The 25,040-nt window shown below is 67.4% G+C and overlaps 3 protein-coding genes across 4 annotated transcripts; all 3 read right to left on the reverse strand.

Annotated features, from left to right (window-relative positions):
- Window positions 1–315: 315 nt before the first annotated feature.
- Window positions 316–2,357, reverse strand: ZNF696 (zinc finger protein 696). The gene is made up of 2 exons (XM_081111709.1): window positions 2,108–2,357; window positions 316–1,482 (listed from the first exon to the last, which is right to left on the reverse strand). Exons 1-2 carry the CDS (start codon window positions 2,121–2,123, stop codon window positions 452–454), a joined length of 1,047 nt encoding a protein of 348 aa, XP_080967835.1. The 5' UTR covers window positions 2,124–2,357; the 3' UTR covers window positions 316–451.
- A 2,563-nt stretch (window positions 2,358–4,920) lies between these two features.
- GLI4 (GLI family zinc finger 4) lies at window positions 4,921–11,706 on the reverse strand (the record flags this gene model as incomplete). The annotated part of the gene is made up of 7 exons (XM_081111080.1): window positions 4,921–5,905; window positions 6,540–6,641; window positions 7,736–7,890; window positions 8,822–8,976; window positions 9,047–9,211; window positions 10,606–10,660; window positions 11,000–11,706. 7 exons carry the CDS (start codon window positions 11,704–11,706, stop codon window positions 5,016–5,018), a joined length of 2,229 nt encoding a protein of 742 aa, XP_080967206.1. The 3' UTR covers window positions 4,921–5,015.
- A 5,486-nt stretch (window positions 11,707–17,192) lies between these two features.
- On the reverse strand, window positions 17,193–22,353 carry GPIHBP1 (glycosylphosphatidylinositol anchored high density lipoprotein binding protein 1). 2 transcript variants are annotated; one of them, XM_081111542.1, is made up of 10 exons: window positions 22,213–22,353; window positions 21,866–21,929; window positions 21,072–21,256; window positions 20,099–20,201; window positions 19,830–19,885; window positions 19,390–19,550; window positions 18,780–18,887; window positions 18,140–18,215; window positions 17,639–17,717; window positions 17,193–17,540 (listed from the first exon to the last, which is right to left on the reverse strand). In XM_081111542.1, the coding sequence occupies exons 2-10, from the start codon at window positions 21,881–21,883 to the stop codon at window positions 17,526–17,528; spliced, it is 801 nt and encodes a 266-aa protein (XP_080967668.1). In that variant the 5' UTR covers window positions 21,884–21,929; window positions 22,213–22,353; the 3' UTR covers window positions 17,193–17,525. The 2 variants fall into 2 exon arrangements, with proteins under 2 accessions (XP_080967668.1, XP_080967667.1); XM_081111541.1 differs by lacking the exon at window positions 18,140–18,215 and having other exon boundaries at window positions 17,639–17,752.
- Between the last annotated feature and the right edge of the window lie 2,687 nt (window positions 22,354–25,040).

Below are 25,040 nucleotides of genomic sequence, written 5' to 3' on the forward strand. Positions count from 1 at the left end.
CACCTCTGACCAGTCCAGTCCCGAGTGCAGACGCTGCGCCCACGGACCAACTCAAAACAAGCAGAGCCCCGACCTGTGCGCCAGGAGGTCCGGGTGCGATTCCCGCTCGGGGCACAGGCCCGGGTTGTGGGCTGCACCCCGTGCGGGGCGATCAGGAGGCAGCCAATCCCTGATTCCCTCTCATCTTGATGTCCCGCCCTCTCCCTTCCTCTCTGACGTCATACATACTTAAATAGCACAAGCGCCGCCGGGCTGAGTGTAAATCCCAGAACCAGCAGGGACACGTGACCGCGGGGAGCTCACGGCTGCGGGGGGCGGGTATGGGCGGTCACAGAGCCGATCAGCTTCACTGCGTGAAAGTCCCCTCAGGCGGCACCTGGGCTGCGAAGACAAGTCCCCGTCTGCCCTGGGGGAGCGGCGCCCGTCACTCCCGGTCCCGCCCACGTGGCCGTCACTCCCGGCTGTGGACCCGCTGGTGCTGGAGGAGATGGAAGCTCAGGCGGAAGGCGCGCCCGCACTCTGCGCAACAGAACGGCTTCTCGCCCGTGTGCACCCGCTGGTGCCGGAAGAAGCCCGACAGGGCCCGGAAGGCGCGGCCGCACTCGCCGCAGGCGTAGGGCTTCTCCCCGGTGTGGATGCGCCGGTGCTCGCGGAGGAAGGCGCTGCGGCTGAAGGCGCGCCCGCACTCCTGGCAGGCGAAGGGCTTCTCGCCCGTGTGCACGCGCTGGTGCTGGATGAGGTTGGAGCTCTGGCTGAAGGCCTGGCCGCACTCCCTGCAGGCGTAGGGGCTCTCCCCGTGGTGAGTCCGCCGGTGCCGGGCGGCGTTGGAACCGTGGACGAAGGCCTTCCCGCAGGCCCCGCACTCGTACAGCCGCTCCCCCGTGTGGACTCTCCGGTGCTTCTCGGCGTCCGACCTCTGGCTGAAGGTCCGGCCGCACTCCGCGCACTGGTAGGGCCTCTCTCCGGTGTGAACTCGCTGGTGCCGGATGAGGTTGAAGCTCTGGCTGAAGGCCTTGCCGCACTCCTGGCACACATAGGGCCGCTCCCCGCTGTGGACCCGCTGGTGCCGGACCACGTGCGAGCTGTGGATGAAGGCCTTCCCGCAGTCGCCACACGCGTAGGGCTTCTCCCCGCAGTGGATGCTCTGGTGTTTGGCAGCGTCTGAGTAGCACCGGAAGCTCCGCTCACAGGCGCTGCAGGGGTAAGGCCGCCTGGTCCCCGAGCCCGAGTTCAGGGCACCACCTGACCCGGACACACCGTCCTCCTGGCCGCCCTGCCCTCCAGTTTTCTCAGAAACAGCTGGTCCCCGCGGGGCCTCCCTGGGCCCCTCTCCAGTGTCCGCATCCCCACAGCGGCCCGGGAGGTCCCAGGCCCGGGGAGGCCCCAGGCACAGGCCGGGCGCCCTCTCTCCGCGGTGCTCCCCTTCTCCCGAAGCTGCCTGCTCAGCAGCCTGGCCACCACCTGACGCCGGTGGGGGGGGAGCTGGAAGAGAGGGGCAGGAGGCACCACTTCAGACTGAGAAACAGCCAGTTAACTACTTACCTCCGAGCTCCGGCAACGCCAGGAGCAACAGGACAGTCAGAGGGTCCCCGCCGCCGCCCTGCGTGGCTCCCGCCAGCTCCCCCTCCCGTCTGGTTCCCAGGGATGGAGGAGGGACTGGGGGTGCGAGTCGGGCTCCTTCCCCGTGACTCCAGGAGCCGAGGGGACAGGCCCGGCGCCGCTGTGCCCGCTTCGCCATCGGCCGGACACGCCGGGCAGAGGTGCTGGGAGGCGCGGGACCCGGCCTGACAGCCCCTGTGCTGGTCCCACTCATCACTGTGACCCGGGACTCGGAGAGAGCACCGCCCCTCACCGCCCTGGCCTGCTCCCGCGTCAGCACCAGCACCAGCGAGCAGCAGCCTGCGGGGCTAGGGAGCCGCTGTCCGGCCACAGTCCCCAGGGCCAGTCAATGCGGTGCCCGTGGCTAGTTAGTGAGGCCCCGTGGCTAGTTAACGAGGTGCCCATGGCTAGTTACCCAGGCCCCGCGGTCGGGCTCGGGGGCCCTGGCTCCTGAGATGCCCCCCCGTCCAGGCAAGCCCCCCACTCCTCCGGGCCGGCTGCCCCTCACCTGCGCGCGTGTCCATCAGGCGGCCTCCCGCGTCCTGGAGCCCAGGCCCGGCTCCCCGCCCGCAGACACCCGGGAACGGGGACACCTGCTCGGGCCGAGGAAGGGGAGAAAGTGACGGCGGAGCGAGGGGCCCCCGGTCCCCGCCACTCGCCGACCCGCCAAGGCCTCGAGGCCACCGCCACTCCCGGCACCGGAGCCCTGGTCCATCCAGAGGGAACGGCGCCTCCAGCGTCAGCACGGACCTCGCGCTGCAGCCATTTCACAGGAAGAACGGAAGGCACCGCGGAGCCCCGGGGCGCAGCGACCTCTGGCGGCCGTCACTCCGGGGGCCGCGGCCGCAGCGCCGCCTCCCGCTTCCCCTCTTCGCAGCGGACGTGCGGCTCTTTCCCCGCGAGAACCCAGGACGGACACGCGGTCCTGCGCCCCGGCCTCGCGTCAGCCGTCCCCGTCCCCGCCCGTCGCCACTCACCTGCAGTCCCCGCTGCCAGCCCGAAGCGCCTCAGCCCCTTCACCCGCGATGCAGACTCTTTGGCAACTCTCTAGGCTGCGGGAGGACTGTGCACTCGGCTGCCCGGGAGGCCGCACGCAGGCACTTCCTGCGACGCTCTAGGCCGCGGGAAGGAAAAAAAACAAAAACAAAAAAACTCAGCTGCCATGGAGTCCGCGGCGCGAGCACTTCCGGCAACGCTCTAGGACGCCAAAGAATTGTGCTTTCCCCGGCTCTGGAGGCTACGGCGCTGGTACTTGCGGCGACTCTCTAGGCCGCCAGATGACTGCGCTCAGCTGCCCTGGAAGCTGAAGCCCAGACACTTCCGGGGACGTTCTAGGCCGCCAGAGGCCGCGCTCGGCTGCCCTGGAGGCGGCAGCGCGACACTTCCGTCGACGCTCTAGGCTTACGGAGAACTGTGCATTTAGCTGCCGTAGAGGCCGTGGCGCGGGAACTTCCGGCGACGCTCCTGGCCGCCAGAGAAGTCTGCGCTCAGTTATCTGGGAGGCTGCTGGGCTGGCCTCCCTTTCAGTTTTTTAAAAAAATGTTCTTATTGATTTTAGAGAGAGACGAAGGGAGGCTAGAGAGACAGAAGTACCATTGATTGGCTACCTCCTGCAGGCCCCCTACTGGGGAAAGGCAACCCGGGCATGTGCTCTGACCGGGAATGGAACCAGCGACCTCTTGGTTCATGGGTCGGTGCTCAGACTGAGCCACACGGCCCGCCGGCCTCCCTTTGAGTCTTAAAGGCGGTTCCCTAGCTTGAGTGCAAGGCCCCTCCGTAGCTGTTGCCCAACCACCTTCATAGCAACCCCGCCGGCCCTCCCGCCACCGCGGGCCTCCGCACCCAGCCCTTCCCGAGGCAGCCCTCCGCCTCCCTCCTGGGCTCCCCGTCCGGCCAGGGCCGGGGGTGAAAGAGGAGCCGACGGCGCAGTGAGCACATGAAGGACGCGGCGCTAGTGGAGGGGGGACCCCGGAGAGGAGGGCAGACTCCTCCACACCCACCGCACCTTCTTGTTTGTAACAAGTCACACAAAACATGCAGACATTTAACAAGGGCGATCTAAGAGCAGAAATTGGTTCCCCCGCACCCCCCCGTGGGGACCTGTGGTCTCCCCAGTGGCCCGGCCCACAGGCACTCAACCCGCACTCGGCGTCCGCCCGCTTCCCGGCTGCGTCCTCCACACCCGGCCAGGCCGGCTCTTCTCCCGCCCAGCAACCGGGAAGGCGCCCTGCTGGGCTCAGCCTGCCGCAGGAGCCGATGGAGAACCAGCCAGGCAGCGGCTCGGGACGGATCCGGCCGGGAGAGCCTCAGGGCGGCCGGACGTGCGCCTGGCGCTGTCGGATGTGCTGGGGGCCTCCTGCCCCGCTCACTTGGGGGTCCCCTGGCTGACTGGTGTGAGCGGGAGAGAAGGGCCGCCAGACCGGCCGTGGTGCGGACATGGAGCCCGGCCCGGGTGCTGAGGCTGCAGGGTGACCCCCCCGCCCCCCGTCACACACTGACCACCGCTGCCCGTGGGGAGGCCAGGCTGCACTGGGCGAGGGAGTGGGGGGAAGGCGGGCAGTCACAGTCCCCTCTCCAGGCCAAAGGGGCTGAACTCCAGGTCCTACAGACAGGACGGACCAGGGCGGGGCGCTGAGGGCCCAGCATCCGCGCGGAGGTGAGGGGGTGCTCTGGTCCCTGAAGCTGATGTCAGAGAGCCTGGCCTCCAGGCCTCTCCCCTGGGCGGCCTCACGGGGTGCAGGTGGGGAAGCCCAAAGCACACGATGCCCCGTGCGGCCTGGGGAGGGGCCCCATGGACTGGGTCCCAGCAGGAGGCTCCGCTGGGAGTTGCAGTTGTGGGAGAGCCAGGCCCTCCTGAACGCCACGGGTGGGGGTGGGGGTGGGGGTGCCGCCCTCTCCAGGGGGAAGCGGCAGGGCAGGAGTGGGCGCGTGCTGTGGACACACCATCCCACCCAGAACTGGAAGGCTCGTGGCTACAAGGCGGACATAGCGACCCCTGCTCACAGGGAGCACCTGGGCCCCTTCCTGGGGGGAAGGGGACTGCGTCACCCAGGATGGGGGTGGGGGAGCTTCCCGGCCGCCCTCCCCGCATCCCGCGGTGTCTGCACCTGCGAACACGCCCTGAGGTGCCTGACCACCGCTGGGGTGGCTCCGGGTAAGTCATGACCCCTCCAGGCCTTGGTCCCGGGTGAGCTCAGACCCCCGGAGCCCAGGAGACTAACCGCACTGTTAGGGCCCCAGTCACTCCTCCCGAGACAGGCCCTTTGGGCACAGGAAGCAGCCCCACGGCCTCGCCCAGGAGCAGCTCTGATTTCCCAATGAAAAGGCATTTATTCGGGGCGCTCCGTGCGGTGCCAGCTGGGACGGGGGCGAAGGCTGCAGCCCCTGCCCCCTCCCGCTCGAGGCCCAGCCGGGCGCTACTCGCGCGAGTGCACGCGCTGGTGCTGGATGAGCTGCGAGCTCTGGCCGAAGGCCTTGCCGCAGGCGCCGCAGGCGAAGGGCCGCTCGCCCGTGTGCGTCCGCAGGTGCCGGAAGAAGTGCGAGCGGCCGCGGAAGGCCTTGCCGCAGGCGCCGCACTCGTAGGGCTTCTCGCCCGTGTGGATGCGCTGGTGCTCGACCAGCACGGAGCTCCAGACGAAGGCCTTGCCGCACTGGCCGCAGGCGTAGGGCCGCTCGCCCGTGTGCAGCCGCCGGTGCCGCGCCAGGTTGGAGCTCTGGCTGAAGGCCTGGCCGCACTCGCCGCACTCGTAGGGCTTCTCGCCGTTGTGCACGCGCAGGTGCTGCGTGAAGTGCGAGCTGTGGCTGAAGGCGCGGCCGCACTGGCCGCACTCGTAGGGCCGCTCGCCCGTGTGCAGGCGGCGGTGCTGGATGAAGCCGGACCAGCCGCGGAAGCGCTTGCCGCACTCGGGGCAGGCGTAGGGCCGCTCGCCCGTGTGGATGCGCTGGTGCTTCAGCAGCAGCGACTGGTACCTGAAGCTCTTGCCGCAGGCCTCGCACCGGTGCCGCCCCCCGCGGCCCGAGTCCCCCAGCTCCGGGCCACCCTCGGTGCCCACGGCGCCCGGCGGCACGAGCGTCCTGCGGCCGGTGCCCCTCTTCTGGGGGCAGGACCTGGGCCCGGGCGGCTGGCCCGCCGGCTGCTCCAGGCCCGGCGCCTGCGCAAAGCTGTCCGCACCCGCGGGTCTGCGGGGGAGGCCCCTCAACAGGGCCCTCAGCGCCCCGCCCTGGTCCGCCCCGTCTGCAGGGTCCGGCAGGGGAGACCCCGTCCGCAGGGGAGACCTTAGCGCCTGCTCCGGCTCCGACTCCGAATCTGAAATGAGGACCCGAGGGGTGGATGGCGCCCGTCCACGCACCCACCAGCCCACCCCCCTGGGCCGACTTTGCGGCTGGGGGACCCAGCTGACAGGGGCGCTGCTCCCGAGGGCGCTGCCCGGACCCGCGGGAGGAGGACGCGGCGCCCCCTCCACGGAAGGAAGTGCCTGTCCTGAGTCTGAGCCGGCGCCACGGCTCCTCCAGGGCCCAGCCCCTCCCCCTCACCGCTCTCCTTCCCGAACCGGACCTCAGCCCTGACACCAGCAGGACCTGGGAGGGGGCGGGGCGGGGCGCCGGGGGTGGCTTCTCAGGGGCAGAGGTGCGGGGACTGGGAGCTGAGGGCCCAGATCGGCGCAGCCCAGCCAGGTGCGGGGAGAAGGGCTGGGAACCGGCTTGATTCTGGGGACAAGGCGGGGAGAGGGGGCCAGGGCCTCCCTAGTTGCCAGCCTGGGGCGGTGGTGCTGAGGAGCCCCAGTCCCACAGGCAGGTGGCTCGGGCTCGGGCTGACTCCGGGCTGGGAAGCCTGGGGAGAGGGACGGCGGGGGGGAGGGGGGCAGCGGGGGTGCCTGGAGCTGAGGCTGCGGAGCCTGCGGAGCCTGCACGCGGCTGGCGGGCAGCTTCCGCTCACTCACCTGGCCAGCAGGCGTCCCTGCCCACCTGGACCTCCTCCACGTCTTGGACATGCAGGTCCACCAGATCCTTCTCCCACGGGGGCTGCGAGAGCACCTCAGGCTCTGGGGGGACAGGGGGGCTGGGCTCATCTCCCCGCCTCTGCAGTCCAGGGCTCTCTCAGCAGCCTACAGGATGCCACCGGCTCCTAGGTCATGACCCCCAACACACAGCACCCCTCCAGGACCTGCCCAGGGCGTGGGGGGCCCGGAGGCTCCTGCCAGCCCAGCCCAGGGTGTTGCTGGGAACTCAGGTTCCCGTCCTGCATTGACCCTGGGTGCCCTCAGGCCCCAACCTTCCTCCTGTGTTCGTGCCCCGAGAGGCCTGCCCCGGGCTTCTGACCCGCCCGGAGCCTGGCGCTCAGCACAGCCGCTGCTCCCCGGACCTCAGCTTATCTGTGTCCTGGGCGAGGCCAGGCCTCCTGGGGACGTGGGGCGTGGGCGGGCCTCTGAGCAGGAGCCGGGCCCAGGGCACCATGTGCACGGGGCTTGGACGTCCTTCCCGGCGACCTCCACACCCGACCTCCACACCCGGACAACTCAGACCCTGCGGGGGGGCGGGGGGGGGCGGGGGGCGGGGCTAGGCCCCTGGGCCCCGCCCACACCAGCGGCCAGAATTCTGGACACCATTTTCAAAGGCTGGGGAGGGAGATGCGGTGACTCGCTTCCATCTGAGACCCAGGCATTGAGGTTGCTGTTCTTTTTGCCCCTGACACCCCTCCCCAAAGAAACAGTCCCAGGACACTGTCCCCAGGAACCACTGCTCACGACGTGGGCCCCCCCCCCCCCAACCAACGCTGCCTGAGGGTGCAGGAGCCCCGCACACAGAAGGCTGCCTGGGTCCCGCCCGCGGGGTCGCTGTGCCCGCAGGGTCAGGGTGGCAGTGCCCGCAGGGTCAGGGTGGCAGCGCCCGCAGGGTCAGGGTGGCAGCGCCCGCGGGGTGGCAGTGCCTGCGGGGTGGCAGTGCCCGCAGGGTCAGGGTGGCAGCGCCCGCAGGGTCAGGGTCGCAGTGCCCGCGGGTGGCAGTGCCCGCGGGGTGGCAGTGCCCGCAGGGTCAGGGTGGCAGCGCCCGCAGGGTCAGGGTGGCAGCGCCCGCGGGGTGGCAGTGCCCGCGGGGTGGCAGTGCCCGCAGGGTCAGGGTGGCAGTGCCGGGGGAGTACCGTGCTGGTGGCTGTGGAAGTGAGGCGGCGCCTCCTGGTGGTGGGTTCCAGGCGTCCCCGGTGGCCTGAGAGTGACAGGGGGCGGGATTCGAGGGGGGTCCTGCCTGTCCCCCGGGGCTGCCATGTCCCGGCAGATGGAGGTGTGACGCCTGGACCTGGGGAATGAAGAGCATGGCAGGGTGAGGGGCGCGGGGATGCACTGGGGGGGCGGGGGGGACACCAGCCGCCCATCGGCCACAGGGGAGCTGGGAGGGAGACCGGGCGGCCAGAGCCAGTGCGTGGGGCCTGGCTGCCCCACGTCCTCAGCACAGCCGACCTGCAGACGCCGAACCGAAAAGCTGTCCCCAAAACGGCCGGGGGTCCCCCCCCCAGCAGAGAAGCCTCCCGCACCGCCTCGGGGGCGCTGGGGAGGGGAGGGGGGCAAACAGCCTGTCTCCTGGAGCCTGAACGCTCTAGGCGGCATCTGAGACTTTCCCCCCAAAGCCCCCTCCGACCGCGGGCCCGGAGGCTGCAGGCGGTCCTGCCCGCCCTGCCCGGGCGCTCGGCCTCTTCGCGGGCCACAGACACTGTGTGTCACCTGGCGAGCAAGGCCCGGCGATGGAGGGGGGTCCTCACGGGAGGCGGACGGGAGGGCAGTCTGCGCGCTCCGCCAGCGGCGGCCCCGGGAGGCGGAAGGCGGGAGGCCCCACCTTCGGGGTCAGCCTCCGGCAGCCTCATCCCTGACCACGGGGAGGGTCGCGGGCAGCCAGGTGGGTGGACACAAGGGGGGCTGCAGCCACGAGATCGGGGTGCAGGTCCTCAACCCCCGGGTCCCTGAAGTGCCCGTAGGTCCTGCGGCTCCTCTGGGGAGGAGCAGGCTCAGCCCACGCCTGGCTGCCACGCGGGACGCGCGGGGACACGGGCAGTGAGCGCAGGGTCCCCGCCGCCGGCCCAGGAGCCACCTTCCTGCGCCCCCTCTTCCCAGCGCGGAGCCTGTGCTGGGGGGACTGGGGGGCGTTGCCTGCAGAGCAGCCTGCCCAGCCGGGTCAGGTCCTCGCACTCGCTGGCCGCGGACCTCGGACCGGGGACTTCTCAGCCTCAGTTTACCGTCTGCAAAGTGGGCCTGACGGTTCCCGTCCTTCGGGGTCCGGGCGCGTGGGGCGGCGCCCGCAGACAGACACGGCGGTCGCCAGGGGCCAGTGCGCCGCCACCCGGCGGAGGCCTCCTCTCCGCTCTGGGGCGACCAGCCGCGCCCCCCGAGGCTGGGGTCAAGGTCACGCGGCGTTGGCGTCCGCGTCCACCGGTCCCCGCTCCCCTCAGGTGCCCACTCACCTTCCAGCCGGAGGCGGCCGCCGCGCCAGAGCAGACCGGAAGTGATCCCGCCCCCCCGCACTTCCGGCCGCTCTGGGCGCCTGGAGGACTGCCGCCTCGGTGGCCCCATGGCCCCAAGGCTTGTGATGGAAGCTCACACGTGACTTGTTTCGGACTGTGTTGTTCCTGAGAGTGGACAAGGGCGGCGGGCCTGACCCTCACCAGTTTCCCTTCTCTGCCTATCCCTCCTCTCCTTGCCCGGCCACCCTGTCGCCCTGGGGGGGACAGGACCTGGGGGTTCTGGTTACTCCTTGCGGAGACTTAGCCAATCGCAGGGTTCCCCCCTCCCCCCGCCCCATGTTCGGGGTCGCCCTGTCCTTGGACTCTGCCAGGCTTCTCCGCCTGAATGACATCTCATCAAACAAGCGCTCAGGTTTCTGCCGACAGCTCCCCTGACCTCCTCCGGGGTTGCCCTGTGGGATCCCAGCAGCTTCCCTGCCCCCACCCTTCAGTGTGACAACAGCAAACATTCCTAGACATTGTCCGATCCCTTCTGGGAGGCAGACTCGCCTCTCCTGCTCTCAGGCAGGCAGAGTGAGGAAGGGTGTGACCTGAAGCAGGGAGCCCCAGGTCCTGGGAGGCTGGCCTGGTGCCTCCCAGACACCCCCATGGGTGATGACTGCACGTTTCCCAGGTGGGAGGGCCACAAAGGTGGTGCCTGCAGAGGAACTCGGTATCTTGTCACTGCAGGGGTCACTCCACAGTTAGCAAATTCCTGTTCCGATTTATGTGCTCTCTTAGGGGTTTGGTTAACGTGAGGCTGCCCCCCAAGACACCCACAGAAGGCAGCAACCAGATGGGCCTCTGGCCGTGCTGGCCCAGGCCAGCTTCTCTGGGGGAGGCAGTGGCGCCTCCCTGGGAAATCCCAGCTACACCCCCAAGCTGCTGAGGTCAACAGACACAGGGAAGGGGTCAAGACAGATGTTTATTTCGGGAGAAAACAGGCGCCAACAGCCCAGGACAGGAGGCATCGGGCCGAGTGCAGGTCAGTGGAGTAACCAGGAGCCAGTGTGGCACCGTCTGCTGGGAGACCAGGTGGGCGCTAGGCCAGGCGACCATGGGAAGCAGAGAACGCCCTCTGAGGGTGTGAAGGGACCACTCTGACGAGTTACTAAGTCAACAGTGGGAAGCACCAGACTGGTGTCCGCACCACCACAGCCCAAGGCCACCAGTGTGTGAGCGCTGACGGCCATGGCCACTGAGCCCTGGGTCCATGGGCACAGACCTCTCCCCAGGGGACGGAAGGAGAGGCCAATGCACCGAGTGCGCAAGCCGACGAGGAAACGGACACCAAGAGGCACAGACACAGGGAACAGAGAACCAGGATGGCGTGTGGGTAAGGCTGCAGGGACACCGGGCACGCGTGGAGGCGCGCGTGGAACCCACACAGGCACCCCCAGTGCCAAGACCCAGGCCTGCACTGGAGCTGAGGCACCCTGGGTGCTTGCCCGGAGGGACAGTGACTTCAGGCCTCGGAAACCAGGTCCGCAGGGTCCGCAGGGGAGTTTGGGCAGCCGCACCAGCCCCGCCCCCTGGCCAACCTGGATCCCGATGGGACCCTGGTCAAAGGCCACCCTGCAGTTCACCCAGCAGGTGGCTGGGGCCCGTGTGGCAGGTGCAGCTGGACCACAGATGCCGTCCGCATCCGGGACCCCAGCCCGGAGCCCGGCAGGAAGCACCCATGTGGCAACTCAGGCCCGAGGAGCTGTGCCCCACGTGGCCCGTCTGGGTAAGCCGGGAAGCTTATCTGGGACGATGGCCGGCCGGGAGGACACACAGGGGGGCCAGTTCCCGGGGACAGGGGCTGAGTGTAAGGGCTGGTAGCCAGAGGACGGTCACCGCAGCCAACCGAGGCACTGCTCTCAGGCTCGGGCCCACCGGCCTCCTGCGGCTGCGTGGGCACGGGCTCAGGACCCACCGGCCAAGAGCCTGCAGACCAACGACCTCGAAGGAGCAGGTGCGCGGCCACAGCCAGAGTGGACACCACAGCGGGGCGGCGGCGGGAGGTGCTGAGCGGACAGCTCCGCCCAGTGCTTCTTCCTGGGGTGCCGCTTCCGGTGGCGGATGAGGCAGGAGCTGTAGGCGAAGGTTTTCCCGCACTCCTTGCACTCGCAGGGCTTCTCTCCAGTGTGAGTTTTCTGATGTTTTAGGAGATTCGAGCCGCAGTTGAAGGCCTTCCCGCACTGGCCGCACTCGCAGGGCTTCTTCCTCTGAAAAGGGACGAACATGGGAACCCCCGCGACGTCATCTTTAAAGGAAGCATCGAAGGCGTCAAAGATGCGGGCCTCGTCCTCGGGGCTCCGGCCGGGCTCCCGCCTGTGCTTCTCAGATCGGCTCTCCTGGGGGGCCCCGCCCCGCGGACGCCGGCTCGTCCTTGGCGGCGCCCCGCTCCGGGTCTTCCTCGTCCCGCCCACGGGCTTCTCCATCTCTTGCTCCCGGGGCGGAGGGACCGCGGAAGCGCCGGTGAGGCGGGCGCAGCCCTCCAGCTCACCAAGGCCTTTCTCTGGAACCTTCCTCCGCGGGCCCTGCCTTAGGCACACGCTGCCCTCTTCCCGACGGGCAATGAGAGCTCCAGCCGCAGTCCTGCAACAAGGACGGGCACCGCCGGGGCTGGGCACCATGAAGACGCAGCTCTCCCCGCACCCAGGGCTGAGGGCGAGGGCCCTGGGGACGCCCCTTCCCGCCCCTGCTCATGCACAGCCACCTAACAGCCACCTGACCACCTAACAGCATCTCAAGGGGACACGACCAGACGCTGGACCCAGAGCCCTGCACTCACCCTGGCCGGTTCCCTCATCGCTCTAGACGGCAGGGCGTCTGCTCAGCTGCTAACCAAGGAACCTTCTGCAGGAGGCGGGTCCCACACCTGTCAGGGGCCCAGCCGGGCACCATGGGCCACGCCTACTCTGCGGACCCCACGCTGGAGTTCCTGGGTCCTCTCCGCTTCCTGTATTCAGGACCAGAGGACGTGCCTTTGGAGCCACAGGGGGAAGGAGCCAGAAGCCCCTCCCGGAAGGCACCGCCCACCCCCTCAGCCTGGATTCTCAGCTGCGTGGACCTAGGGTGGCCTCCCTGGTGGCTGCCCCTGCCCCAGGCCTGCCCCAGCCCTCCCCTCCCTCGAGATCCATGCCACACAGCAGCCAGCGCCCAACCCCCCGGGCTTCCCTCACTCACACCCCACTCCTGCCCGCTCTGGCCCTGGCCCACCTCATGGCCGACCCCTCACTCCCTCCATCCATCCAGCCTCCTTTAGGTCCCCAAACATGCCCAGTCCTTCCTGTCCCGGTGCCTGGCAGCTTCCGGAAACAGGCCCTGAGAGCGGGCACTGGTGGGCTGGAGGGCCCTTCTCAGAGAGGCGTCCCTGCACCCACTCGCTGCTCCCTGCACAGCTCCTCTTCCTGGCAGCACGTCACCTGAGCTAACTCACCCCTGGAGGCCAGCCCAGGGTCTCACTTGCATCGTCTGAAAACCCAGTACTGCTGCTCCCTAATTCCATCTAAGAGCATCCCAGTTCCACACGTTCAAACAGGACCCGGCTGTCCCAGTGACAGGCCAGGAGCTTGTTGTCCCCCCCCCCCCCCAACCCCCCTCCTGGTGGGTCAGTGGTTGAGCATCGAACTATGAACCAGGAGGTCTGGGTTCCATTCCCAGCTGGGGGCACATGCCTGGATTGTAGGTTCAATCCCCAGTAGGGGGCATGCAGGAGGCAGCTGATCAATGATTCTCTCTCATCATTGATGTTTCTATCTCTCTTCCTCTCCCTTCCTCTCTGAAAATAAAACTTAAAAAAAAAAACGTAAAAAAGAAAAAAGCTCCCTCATCTGTCTGTCCCGATCGCCCCGCTGTGCCCACCGACGGATCCCAGCATCGGGCCTTCACACACCCCAGCTCCGTGAGCTCCTGAGAGTTAACTACCCAAGACCTGGGGGCAGCACTGTCCTCTGGCTCCGGTCCTCAATCCATCGCCGCGGGCGCCTGGTGGCTGTGGGGTCACCCTGCCTGCGAGGGGCCCATCACCCTGGCAGCGGTCTCACCCCAAACGGTGGTCTAGGAGACAATATTCCAAGTTGCAAATGTTCGAAGGTGTAAGTACTTTGAATTCTCTGTTAGGTCAAAAGCGGATGCCTGGACCTCCCCCTTCGCTAGCGCGGACACAGGGCGTACAGGGACCACATGGCTTTCCCAGCGTGGCACGGGCCTGAGCATCTGGCTTCTTCCAGAGGAGAAGTGTGGATACACCTGCCTCCAACTCCGGCCGGTCGCTCAGGGGGCCCAGGGGGGAGCCAGCGCTGGGGGTGGAGGGCGCTGGTCTGGGCTCCGGGGAGCGAGCAGAGAGAAGGGGGCGTCTCCGCTGGGCAGGGAGGAGGAGCTCAGCCCCACTCCACCAGCTGCAGCTCAAGGCTGGGGCCTCGATTTGGTGAAAACCAAGACCCAACAGGAAAGCGCCATCGGCCTGGGCGGCCTCCAGGGCGGGTGCAAACTCACCTCGGCTCCCGTCCATGCCCCTCGGTCCTTCCGGGTCCGGAGCCCCCACACCTGCTGCCGGAGGCCTGCGCGGGGCTCCTGTGCGTTGCAAGCGTGGCTCTCCCCGCGGGATTCTGGCCGCTCTGCACACTGAGGCGGCCGTGTCCCTGTGGGGCGCGGGGGGCGGGCAGGGTCGTGTCCTTCTCCTCCCCGAGCCCCGAGTTCCCGGTCTAGAGCGGGCGCTGCTCGGTGCTCAGGACACCGCCCGCCCGGCTCCGGGCTCCGGCTGGCAGGCGCCCCACGCAGAGATGGGCTTCCTCCCGGCTCCTCCACGCGCGGCGCACCAAGCGGAGACGATCAGGCTGCAGACGGGTTCGCCGGGGGACGGTTGGGCGAGGCGCGGGCACCCGCTGTGCAGCTTCGGGGTCGCCGTGCTGCTCCCGGGACCGCGCCCCTCGGAGCCCCGCCCCCGCTGCAGGGGCCGGGGTCTCAGCGAGAGACAGGGTCCCAGCGGCTGTGAGGTCCCGGGGCGAACGGGCCCCGCCCGGGGCCCCGGCTGCAGCGGCCGTGCCGAGGCCGACGCGGGAGGGATCCGCGCGGAGCTGGTCCTCGCGCAGCGTCGCCCTCCGCCCGCGGCGCCGGGAGCCCAGGCGGGGAGGCCCGTGTCCGGGGCCCACAGCCCCTCGGAGGGACCCGGGAGCCCCGGGCTGAAGGCGGGGCGGGGAAGGCGGGCCCCCTCGCCGAGCCCGGCCGCAGACCCACGGCCCAGAGCCAGCCCTCGGGCAGCCCAGCCCCGCCGCCGCCGGAAGCGCCCGCCGCCGGGCCCGCCCCTTCCGGTGCCGCTCTAGGAGGGAGGCTCCCGGCCTCTCTGTGGTGCGTCGCGGAGGACACCGCCCCCCCGCCGGCTCCTCCCACTGCCGTCGGGGCCGCTGGCCCCTCACTCGCCCCCGAGCACCCTCCCCCCCCGCGCTTGCACCCCTGCAGCGCCCGCGCTCACCCCCGCCCCCTCCTTCACTGTGTCCCCTCATTCCCTCGCGCACTCCATCACTCGCCCCTGCACCCCGCTCATCTCGGGCAGGAAGAATGGGCGGTGATTAAGAGGGGGGACCACGCGTGAAGCCTTTTCTCACGTTGATCCAACCCTCTCCCCATTTCCCCGCCCCCGCCCGCCTCTCCCCACCCCCCATTCTCCGAGGCCGGGGACCCAGCCCTGGTCCAGGGGCGCGCTCCTCCGGGCGGCGCCTCCCGGCGTCAGCTGGGTGCTGAGCCGCCCCCGGTGGGACCCGCCCTGAGTCGGGGGTCCTGCCATGTGCACAGGCCTGCGGTCACCCCTCTGCTCTGGGGAGTCCTGCTGGCCGTGGGGCGCCGACCTGTCCTGTCCCTGCAGACCCCGCTGTCGGATCGCGGGGGTGGGGTTGGCGGGGTGAGGGGGGGCAGTGATGGCAGTCTCCGTCCTCGGGAAGGTCCCGCTTTGGGTGACCCTGCCTCCTGCTCACCCCCTTCTCAAGGTCGAGAACAAGGACAGGAAATGCGCTGCGGCCACCTGCGTCCTGTGCTGGCCGAAGCCAAGACTGGGTGGGGTGGGTCAGCGAAAATGGCAGGTGCCCCACAGGACAAAACGGATCGGAGTGGGGGGAGGAAGGGGACCCAGAGTCTTTGGGGAGGATGGGAGGGGTCTCTAAGGAGGATCTGCAGGGCGTGCGGGCCCAGATAAGAAGGGAACACAGTGTCCCCCGGAGCTGGCTCCCAGGCCAGGGCTGGGTGGGGGACTCAGGACCCTGCCGTGGCTCCAGGGGCTGGTTTGGGGGGGCAGTGAGGCAGGGAAGGGGCGCTTCAGCCCAAAGGATCTGTCGATAGCGGGCACTGCCCTCCTCAGTAGGGGCGAGTGGAGGGATCGCTGAAGGGAGCAGGGCGAGCGGGCTGACCCAGTGCCGAGAAGAGGGACAGAATGGACGCCCCACGGGCGCCAGCCCCAGGGTCACAGCCAGGAAATGAGGCCGGTCCGCATCTCCGTCCGGGGCCCCTACAGGCCCCTTTATTGCCGCGAGGGCCCCTGGGTCCCTGAGTCACTGAGGGAAAATGAGAAGCTCCAACAGCATCGGAGTTGCGGGCAGAGCCCTGACCCATGGCCACGCGGCTCCGGAAGCTTCCAGCATCAGCCCCCCCCGGGCCAAGCGCCTTCAGGCCAGCTGAGGGGCGGCTTCGGAAGGTGCCAAACTCGAACCCAGGACCCCTCTGTCCGCAGGCCGACGCTCTATCGGCTGAGCCAAACCGGCCAGGGCTCATGAGGTTTTTGATCCTAAGGGACTCCCTCCCCGTCCATGTGCTGGCGGGTGGCAGGGAAGCCGCCTGGGAGGGGAGAGGGTCGCCTGGCGTGTGCGCTGGAGGGCGCGGCCTAACATCTGAGCCAGGGAGTGTGACCCCTGCCGAGCCCGTCTGCTGCACCTGAACAGGGGCTGTGAGAGTCCACAAGTGTGTGCACACCTATGGGGGTGTGTGCGAGTGTGACCATGCAAGGGAGAGAGAAGCCCAAGATAACTGGCTTCTGCACCCAGTCTCCCCCCCTCCGGGCTGGTACACCAGCTCCCGGTGGTCAGCGATGGGGCTCCCTCCATGCGGCCCTGTCAGTGTCAGAGCTGCCTCATGGCACAAGGTGGATGCTGAGCTCCAGCCCTCACTCCTGCGGCAGGAGCGGGGAGGGGAAGGGGCCCGCCACCTTCCAGCGAGGGGGCATGAGGACTCTGGGCTTCCCAACCCAGGGATGCTGAGCTGGTGGGGGTTTGGGGGTCCTCTACGCTTGTTGCATAACTGCTCTGATGGGGAAACTGAGACCCAGGTCAGGCCTCCTCCCCCACAACCCAGGGCTGGAGAAAGCCGCGTTTGGTGCCGTCAAGAAGGCCAAGCACACCCGGCAGGCCTGGCTCAGGGGTTGAGCGTCGACCTGTGAACCAGGAGGTCAGGGTTCGAGTCCCGGTCAGGGCACAGGCCCGGGTTGCCGGCTCGATCCCCAGTGGGGGGCGTGCAGGAGGCAGCCGATCAATGATTCTCTCATCATTGCTGTTTTTATCCCTCTTCCTGCTCCCTTCCTCTCTGACATCAATTTAAAAATTTTTTTTAAAGAAAGCCAAGCGTGCAGCAGCCAGCACAGCTCAGCACAGCCAGTGCAGACACGGGGAGCCCACAGGGCCAGGGACAGGGCCACCCTTGGCCCAGGCAGGCTGGGCGCTCCTCCCCACGCCCTCCCCCTGCCCTCCCCCTGCCCTCCCCCTGCCCGCTCCTCTGCTCAGGAGGCCACGGACCTGCTCCGGCCTCTCTGCCAGCTCCTCCCACCTCCTCCCACTCCCCTCAACCTGCACCAACTGGGCTGAGGGGGTGGGGAAAGTCCTGCCTTGGCTCACCCCCGCCTCCCCTTTTCTCCTCTCCAGCCCTGCGATTACTCTTGCTCCCCCCCCACCACCAGGCTCTGCAGCCCCCCTCTCCCCCCCCGCCCAGAGGAATGGGAGGCAGATGAGCGGATGGAGGCAGGAAGCCAGGGGGAGAGAGGTGGACTTCCCCAGGCACATAGCCAGTGGCTGAGGCCTGGTCAGCCCTCCATGTACAGCAGAGGGAGAGGAGGGCAGACAGGGAAACTGAGGCAGTGGAGGTGGGCTGGGAGGAGCCAGTGCTGGCCTCCAAGTTTATTCTCCAAAACTGGGCAGGAGAGGACGATACTGGGCCGGGTGCTGGCCGCCAGGGATGAGCCAGGCAGGGGACAGCCGTTCCACTCAGGATCCCACGGCCCCACGGCCCAGGAGCAGGCTGAGCAGGAGGGCGGTGGCCACGGTTCCGGGGCTGCCCTGGGGGCCGCTCGGCCCGGCGCCCTGCCAGGGCGGGGCATTGCACAGGGAGGTCTGGCAGCAGGACATGGTCATCGCCATCCCCTCCACCGTCCTGGCCACCGGCTTGCAGGCTTCTGTGCACCACCCTGAGTAGGTGGTCAGAGGCCCCGATTCTGGGGGGGAGAGGGGGAGAAAGGGTGAATCACGCTGGAGGGGGTCAGGGAGGAGGCCCTCGGAGGGCTGTGTGCCTGGGGGTGCCCGGGCCACTCACCAGTGTCCCACCGAGAAAGGAGGGCCTTGCAGAAGCGCTGGCCGAGGGAGCAGGGGAGGGTCTGCTGGCAGGCCTCCTCCTTGTGCAGGGACGAGCAGGTGTAGCACCGCAGCCCTGGGGACAGGGGCTCAGCCTCGGCCACCACCCACACCCCCTCCCGCTCCGGTCCTGCTCTCCCGCAGCCTCTTCCCTCCAGGCCCCGCCCCCTCCTGATGGCTGGCCCACAGAGCCCACACTGGCCGAGGCCTGGGGTGTTAGAGCCTCGGGGAATGCGGGGAGGGTGTGTGTTGTGGGGGGAAGACATGCTGGGGGGTAGGGGCCACACGGGCTGGATGCTGGCGATGCCCTGGGCTTTATCCCTGTGGGCGGGACAGAGGGGTGGCCCCGCCATCTGGGTGAGGGGTTGGGTGGGTCTTGTCTGTGCTCTGTGCTCTGCTCTAAGCCCCTCCAGCTCCCTGCCCCCTGCAGGAGCCCACCCGAGCCCTGGCCGGGTCCCCCCACCTTGCCCTCCCGCCCGGGCCAGGCTCTCCTGGGTTTTGTTGTTGTTCATCCTCAGCGCAGGATATTTTCCCATTGGCTGTTAGGGAGCGTGGACGGGAGAGGGAAAGACAAGGAGAAACATCGATTGGTTGCCTCCTGCATGAGCCCCGACCAGGGCCCAGGCCAGGGAGGAGCCTGCAACCAGGAACGTTCCCTCGACCAGAATTGAACCCAGGACCCTTGGGTCCACAGGCTGACGCTCTATCCACTGAGCCACACCGGCCAGGGCTGCTCCTGTTTTTTTGACAGGACTCAACCGGGGGTCTGTGTGTCCCTGGCCTCTCCATCCTGGGGCCATGCTGCACCCCTCTGCTTGGTGAACCCCTGCTCAACCTCCCCGCCCCCCCAGCACCATTGCCCTCCCCCTAGTGGCTCCACCGCGCTCCTACTCTGGGGGGCAGTCGAGGGTCCCGGTCAGGGTGCCGGTGAGGGTGCGCTGAGTGTCGGGCTCCCCTCCTTCCCCGCACCCCCAGGCTGGGAAGCAGGTCCCCAGGAGGCCTGTCTGTCCATCACTCAGGCCCATGCCTGGCCTGGACTCTGCCCACAGGAAGGGCTGAGCATGAGAAGCGCATGCCCGTGGCCGGGGGTCAGTGGACAGTACCTCTGTCCCCGCCGTCCCCCTCGGCCTCTTCGTCCTCCTCGTAGTCCTCATCGTAGTTCTCCGGCTCCAGGTCCTCGTCCTCCGCCCCGTCCTGTGTCTGTCCTCTCCCTGGCCGCAGGGATCCCGTGAGCCTCCGCTCGTCGATGCAGAGGGCGCAGCTGGGGGGTGGGGGGTGGGCCCTGTGCGCACCCCGCCCCGTCTCCCAGACTGCTCACCTCCCCGAGTGTGACCAGGCACCGTCCTCACAGCACCAGCTGCTGTGACGGGCTCTGGACAGCAGCCCCCCCACCCCAGGATGGCCTGCCCACCTGCCCATTGCACAGAGGGGGAAACTGAGGCTGGAGGGGACACCCCAAAGCCTGTGTTTCAGAGAGGCCAAGTCTAGGGCTTAAGGGAGGGGAGCCCGTGTCCCCCAGGACTGGCTGGGGCTAGGGCTGGGGAGGTTTGGAGACTGTGGGGGCCCAGGGCAGCCCCCTCCACCTCCCTCCGGCCTCAGACACTAGCCTCATGCCCTCCTTCCCAAGCCGTGTCTTCTCCCCAGGCTGCGGGTCCCCATGGGCGGGGACTGTGGCAACCCCTGGCTACAGCATCGGCCCTCTTGCTCGAGTACCTGGCCGCTTGCACAGCAGCAGGGCGAGCAGGACAGCCGTGAGCGCCTTCATCCTGTGGCCGTGGTCTGCAGGCTGTGGTCCGTGTGGGTCTGTGCAGGCTGCGTATCTGCGCTCTGTCCTGCTGGGCCCGGGATCGTGGGAAGTGTGATAAAGAGCATTGCTGGAAAAAAAAAAAAAAAAGAGCATTGCTGGGGGGCTTCCTGGAGGCCCCTGCCCCCCCTCCCCAGCTCCAGCCTCAAACAATTGGACGGTTTCCCTCCCGGACTTCAGGGACCCAGGGAAGGGAAGTCAGTGTGGTTGGCCTTGGGGAGCCCACGGTCTGTGCGGCCCTGCCCCAGCCTAACCCGCTGCCCCACGCCTCAGCCTGCAGCGCCGCCTGCCAGCCGGCCACGCACATCCTTTACTTTATCGAAGTGGAGCTCCATCTCCCTCAACTGACCTTAAAAAACCCCAGAAGAGCTCTGGCTGGTGTGGTTCAGTGGTTGGAGCGTCAGCCTGTGCATGAAAGGGTCATAGCTTCCAGGTCAAGAGCACTACCTGGGTTGCAGGTTCGATCCCTGGCCCTGGTTAGGGTGCCTGTGGGCAGCAGCACGTCAGTGTGGCCCTCTCACATCGATGTTTCTCTCTCCGCCCCCCAATCCCTTCCGCTCTCTCTAAAAATCAAGGGGGAAAGTATCTGGGGTGAGGATTAACAAGAAAAACACAAACTTCAGAACAGCTGCAGGGGCCTGCGCACGGAGAGGAAGGAAGCAGCTCGGGTCCTGAGCCAGGAGAACAGGACGTGGATGAAGCGGGAGCGAGCACGCACTGCCTGTGTGTGGAAGGGAAGCTCTGCCTCCCGGGCTTTGGTCTGTGCAGAGCTTGGTCCGTCTGCTGCCCCAGGCCCCGCCTCCTGGCTGCCCAGGCCCCGCCAACTGACTGCCCCAGGCCCCGCCTTCTGACTGCCAGGCCCCGCCTCCTGGCTGCCAGGCCCCGCCTCCTGACTGCTCCAGACCCCGCCTCCTGACTGCCCAGGCCCCGCCTCCTGGCTGCCAGGCCCCGCCTCCTGACTGCTCCAGACCCCTCGTCCTGACTACCCAGGCCCCGCCTCCTGGCTGCCCAGGCCCCGCCTCCTGGCTGCCCAGACCCCGCCTCCTGGCTGCCCAGGCCCCGCCTCCTGGCTGCCCCAGACCCCGCCTCCTGACTGCCCAGGCCCCGCCTCCTGGCTGCCCAGGCCCCGCCTCCTGACTGCCAGGCCCCGCCTCCTGGCTGCCAGGCCCCGCATCCCGGCTGCCCACCAGACCCCGCTTCCCCGCTACCCCCAGGCTCCTGCTCCTGTCCGCATAGGGTGCTCCGGGCCACACTGGCCTGTCCTCAGCTGTGGGGCAGGCAGCACTGGTGGCCGCCTGAGAGCCGGCCGCTGGGCAGCACCATGCAAATCCCAACCCAGGGGCTGGGGTCTTGGCCTGGGTCCAGGGCTGCAGCCTCCACCTCCGGTCCCGCAGGTCCTGTCCCCTGAGCTGGACACACACGCCTGCTGACAGGGAGCCCACGGTTGCCTCTTTCTTCAGCGCAGCCCAGGTGCCTGGTCCTCCGGTGCCTCGTGCCCGACCCTCAGCGTGGGGGGCCCCACAGAGTTGGGGAGGACTGCTGAGCCCTCTCTCCAGGCAGGTGGAGCGCCCGGAGGGGAGGGCAGCCTGACCTGTGGGTGTCTGTGTCCCCACTGGCCGCTGGGTCTGACTCCAGAGGAACGTGCAAGTGCGGGAGGGAACGCAGCCTCAGGGGCCGCACCCAGGCCCGCGGGTCAGCAAGATAGAAACAGCGGTGCTGGTGCTGGTGCTGGTGCTGGTGCTGGTGCTGGTGCTGGTGCTGGTGCTGGTGCTGGTGCTGGAGGGGGCGGCAGGAAGTGTGTCTGAAGTTCTAGGAAGGCAGGGCTGGTGGGCCTCACGGGTAACATGGTCCCAGCCCCTCCTTTCCTGGAGGGAGACCCAGTGCCCAGCTCAGAGCAGCCCTCGGCCGAGCCCCAGGTGCCCAGGCCAGCAGTGATCCCGCCCTCACCCAGTTCTTAAACTTTAAAAAAAGGAGGACATTCCCACACATTGTAACCAGAGTCCCTGCTTCACATCCAGTCCCTCCGCTTGGCCCCAGCTCGGTGGGTTTGGACAAATGTCTAAGGACGTGAATCCACCATTACAGCACCATGCAGAGGGCTCTCCCAGCCCCCCAACCCGCTGTGCTCCCCTCCTCCTCCTCCCCACCCTCGCCGGCTGCACCCCCTTCCTCTGGCGGCTGCTGGTCCTGTCACGGTGCCCCCAGCGCTGGTGTTGGGTCTGCCTCACCCGGTTGGACCCATGTCCTGTGTTCCCTTCTCAGACCCGCGTCTTCACTCAGGAGCCGGCGGTACGTCTCTCCAAGTCGCGGGAATTGACAGCTCAGGCCCTTTGAGCCGGAATCACCGAACCACCGGCCACTGCCCAATGGACCCAGTTTATTTACCCATCGCGGCTGCTCCATGTGGTGACGCTTAGGGGCAAAGCTGCCATAAGTCTGTGTGCGGGTTCTGTGTGGACAAAGGTTTTCATCTCCTTTGGGCAACTGTCAACACAGATTGTCCCCCAAACACCCATCTGCCTCCTCTGGGTGCCCCGGCCCCAGGGGGTGTCGGCTCTGGGGAGGGGGCTCCGCCTCAGCCACAGGTTCAAGGGCTCCAGACACCACGGGGGGCAGCGGGGCACCGGGGAGCCCAGAGCCCTCTGGTGGAGGCTTCCAGGAGGTTTAGGAATCCCCCCGCCCCAGGGAAGCAGAGCTGCCCAAACAGATGCCCCGAGTGCTGCCTCCCGGACCTCCAGCTCCCTCCCCGGGGCCTGGCGTCCACCGCTCCCTGCTGGGCTGCTCTGTTTCACTGATTCCTGCGCCTCCTCTTTCCATCCATCGCTCTCGCGAACGTGAGGTGCAGTAGCCGTGCATTTCCAGCGTCTTCTGGGATCTGCGGGTGCGTGGGGGCAGCATCTGCACAGAATGGAGTCATATGGAGTCGCCGTGGCCGCGGGCCGTCTTTATCCGAGTCGTTCCTCCGCCCCCAGCGGACACGGCGTTCTCCCCGGGGCGCTGTGTCCTGCCGGTGGAGCCTGTCCCCTCCGCATGTCGCACATTGTGACGAAGGTGGTGAAAATCTCTGAGTTCTGTGCTTTCGGCTGGAAGGGCCCGTCTTTGCTCCGAGGTGCCCTCCGGGTGATTCCTGCCCAGCCCCTACCCCCCCCCCCACGCCCCACCTCTATGTCCTCTCGGTGGCAGGTCACCCCCACCTGTCCTGGCCGCGCCCCTCGGCGACCTCCTCCCCGCCAATGCCCTTCCCTCTGCTTCACCTCGCCAGCCCCTCCCGCGGCCACATCAGCACGGCACTGGTGGGCCCCACAGCTCTGCTCCACCCTCCACCGTCAGGTTTGCAAGGTGCTTCTGTGCTCTCCGGGGGCCGGGGGGAGGGCATGATTCAGAGAAGGGATGGGGAGGGGAGGTCCTCGCCTCCGTCTGCAGGCGGCGCCCTCCCCTTTCCCTTATGGGGAGGGACCCCAGGGCTTCATCTCCGGGTCCGTAATGTAATCCCATCTGCAAAGACCCTTTTTTCTTTCTTTTTAAAATATATTTTTATTGATTTCAGAGAGGCAGGGGGAGAGAGACAAAAACATCAATGAGAGAGAACCATGGATCGGCTGCCTCCTGCACTCCGCCCACTGGGGATGGAGCCCGCAACTTGGGTACGTGCCCTGCCTGGAGTCGAACCTGTGACTTCCTGGTTCATAGGTCAACGCTCAACCACTGAGCCCCGCCAGCCGGCAACCCTCCTTTCAATAAGGTCGCAATCCCAGGCCTGGGGTGAGGATTTGGGTCTCTTTTGGGGCCAGCATTCAGCCCAGCACACACCCCACCCCCCACTATTCCAGGGCCCCCCGGGGCCAGGGATGGTCTCCGTCTGGGAGCCCGGCAGCCCGGCAGGAAACGTGCTGTGCGGGTGACAGATGTCCCTGCTGGCCCTTGGCTGGCCCCTCTGTGAGGCCACGCTGTCGGTCTTTTGGGAAGCAGTCCTTCGTCACACGGCCGCCAGCCACACCCCCAGTCTCCGAGGAGTGGGGGGAATCTGGTGGCATCCCCACAAATACCGGGTGGGGAGCTCAGCTGCACCTCTCCCGGGACGCCAGCCTCGGCCCTTTCCCTGCCAGGGCCCAGCCCAGAAGCCTGTTCTCTGGGCTCCTGAGCCCCAGATGCCTGGCCAATGGCTGGAGAGCCGTGGCCTCTGACACTGTCCCTGGTCCTGACGCCTGGGAGAGGCTGTGCTGTGGGCCGCGCGCGCCCTTGGTCCTGGACCCTGAGCACAGCATCAGACGTGGGCCACGGCCCCAGAGGCGCCGCAGGCTTCCGGCAACTTGCCAGAGCGGCACCTGTCAGGGCAAGATCCCGGTGCCCTGGCCAGGATCTGGGCACCTGGGCAGGTCAGGCTGGGAAGAGGGAGGTCAGGCCGGAGGAGCTGTGCGCCTGCAGGGGCCAGGCCCACACAGGGACTTAGGGGCTCTGCGCCCCTGAAAGAAAGCCCTTTCGGTTGCTAATCGTGACAGATTGTCATTCCTGTTTGCACAGCCCTGATAGGCTGAGGCTGACCCACGTGTGAGGGAGGGAGGCAGAGTAGCTTGGAAACGGGATAGGAATCTCTGTTTCCTTGGCAACCAAGCCCAGCGTGGGAGAGCCCAGGTCTCCACTCTCTGGGGCCCAGAGCTGCATTCCCCAGGGGCCGGCCCCACCTCCTGAGACATTACATCTCTTTGGACACCAGGCTTCTGCTCCTACTGCCCCCATAGGGCCCCCCCCCTCCACCTGTCATGCCCAGCCAGGCCCCCTGTCATGCCCCGCCCCTCTTTTGCCGAATAACAGATAACCCCAAAAGGTAGGGGCTTAAAACAGCACCATTTATGGCCCGCAGTGTCTTGGACAAAGTAGAGAGAACTTGGGAATGGCTTCAAGGTCAGCGATCAGCGATCAGGAACTGGCTGGTGCCGCGATGCAGGCTGGCGCGTCCCACATCTGCAGGTCGGCGTGTGGCCAGCAGCCAGGGGAGTCAGGAAGAGCCAAAGTTTCAGCTCAGGTTCAAAGGCCGCCTGCTGGCAGCATTCCCTCTTGCCCAGGGGCCGTCAGTCTCCGGTTCCTTCAGCCCTTCACCTGATTGGGTGAGGCCCACCAACACCACAGAAGGCCATCTGCTCCCCTCAATGCTAATCTCAGCTGCTTCCACCCGAGCACGTTAAAGGCACGATGTCACCGGCTTTGGGCTGTGGTTGCTGTTGAAATGCTGCTGCCAGTCCAGCTGCCAGTCCTTTAACGTTGACCAGGGTCCCTCCCTTTGGGCTGGTTTAAAGGCCTTTCGCCTTCGGTGGTTTGCAATTTCACAATGTCGTACCTGGGTGTGGATTGTTTGTTTATTTGTTTATTCTGCTTAGTATCTGTTATGCTTCTCTGGAAATACTGATCCGTCACCAGTTCTGGAATATTCTCAGGCATAATGTCTTCAAATATTGACTCTCTGTCCTTTGGGACTGATATTACTAGCTCTTGGCACACTATTTCTTGTGTATTAACATTTCTTTCTTTCTTTTTTAAAAAATATTTTTTTTTATTGATTTCA

Source organism: Myotis nattereri, assembly GCF_964212035.1.
Source record: "Myotis nattereri genome assembly, chromosome: 17".
NCBI lineage: Eukaryota > Metazoa > Chordata > Mammalia > Chiroptera > Vespertilionidae > Myotis > Myotis nattereri.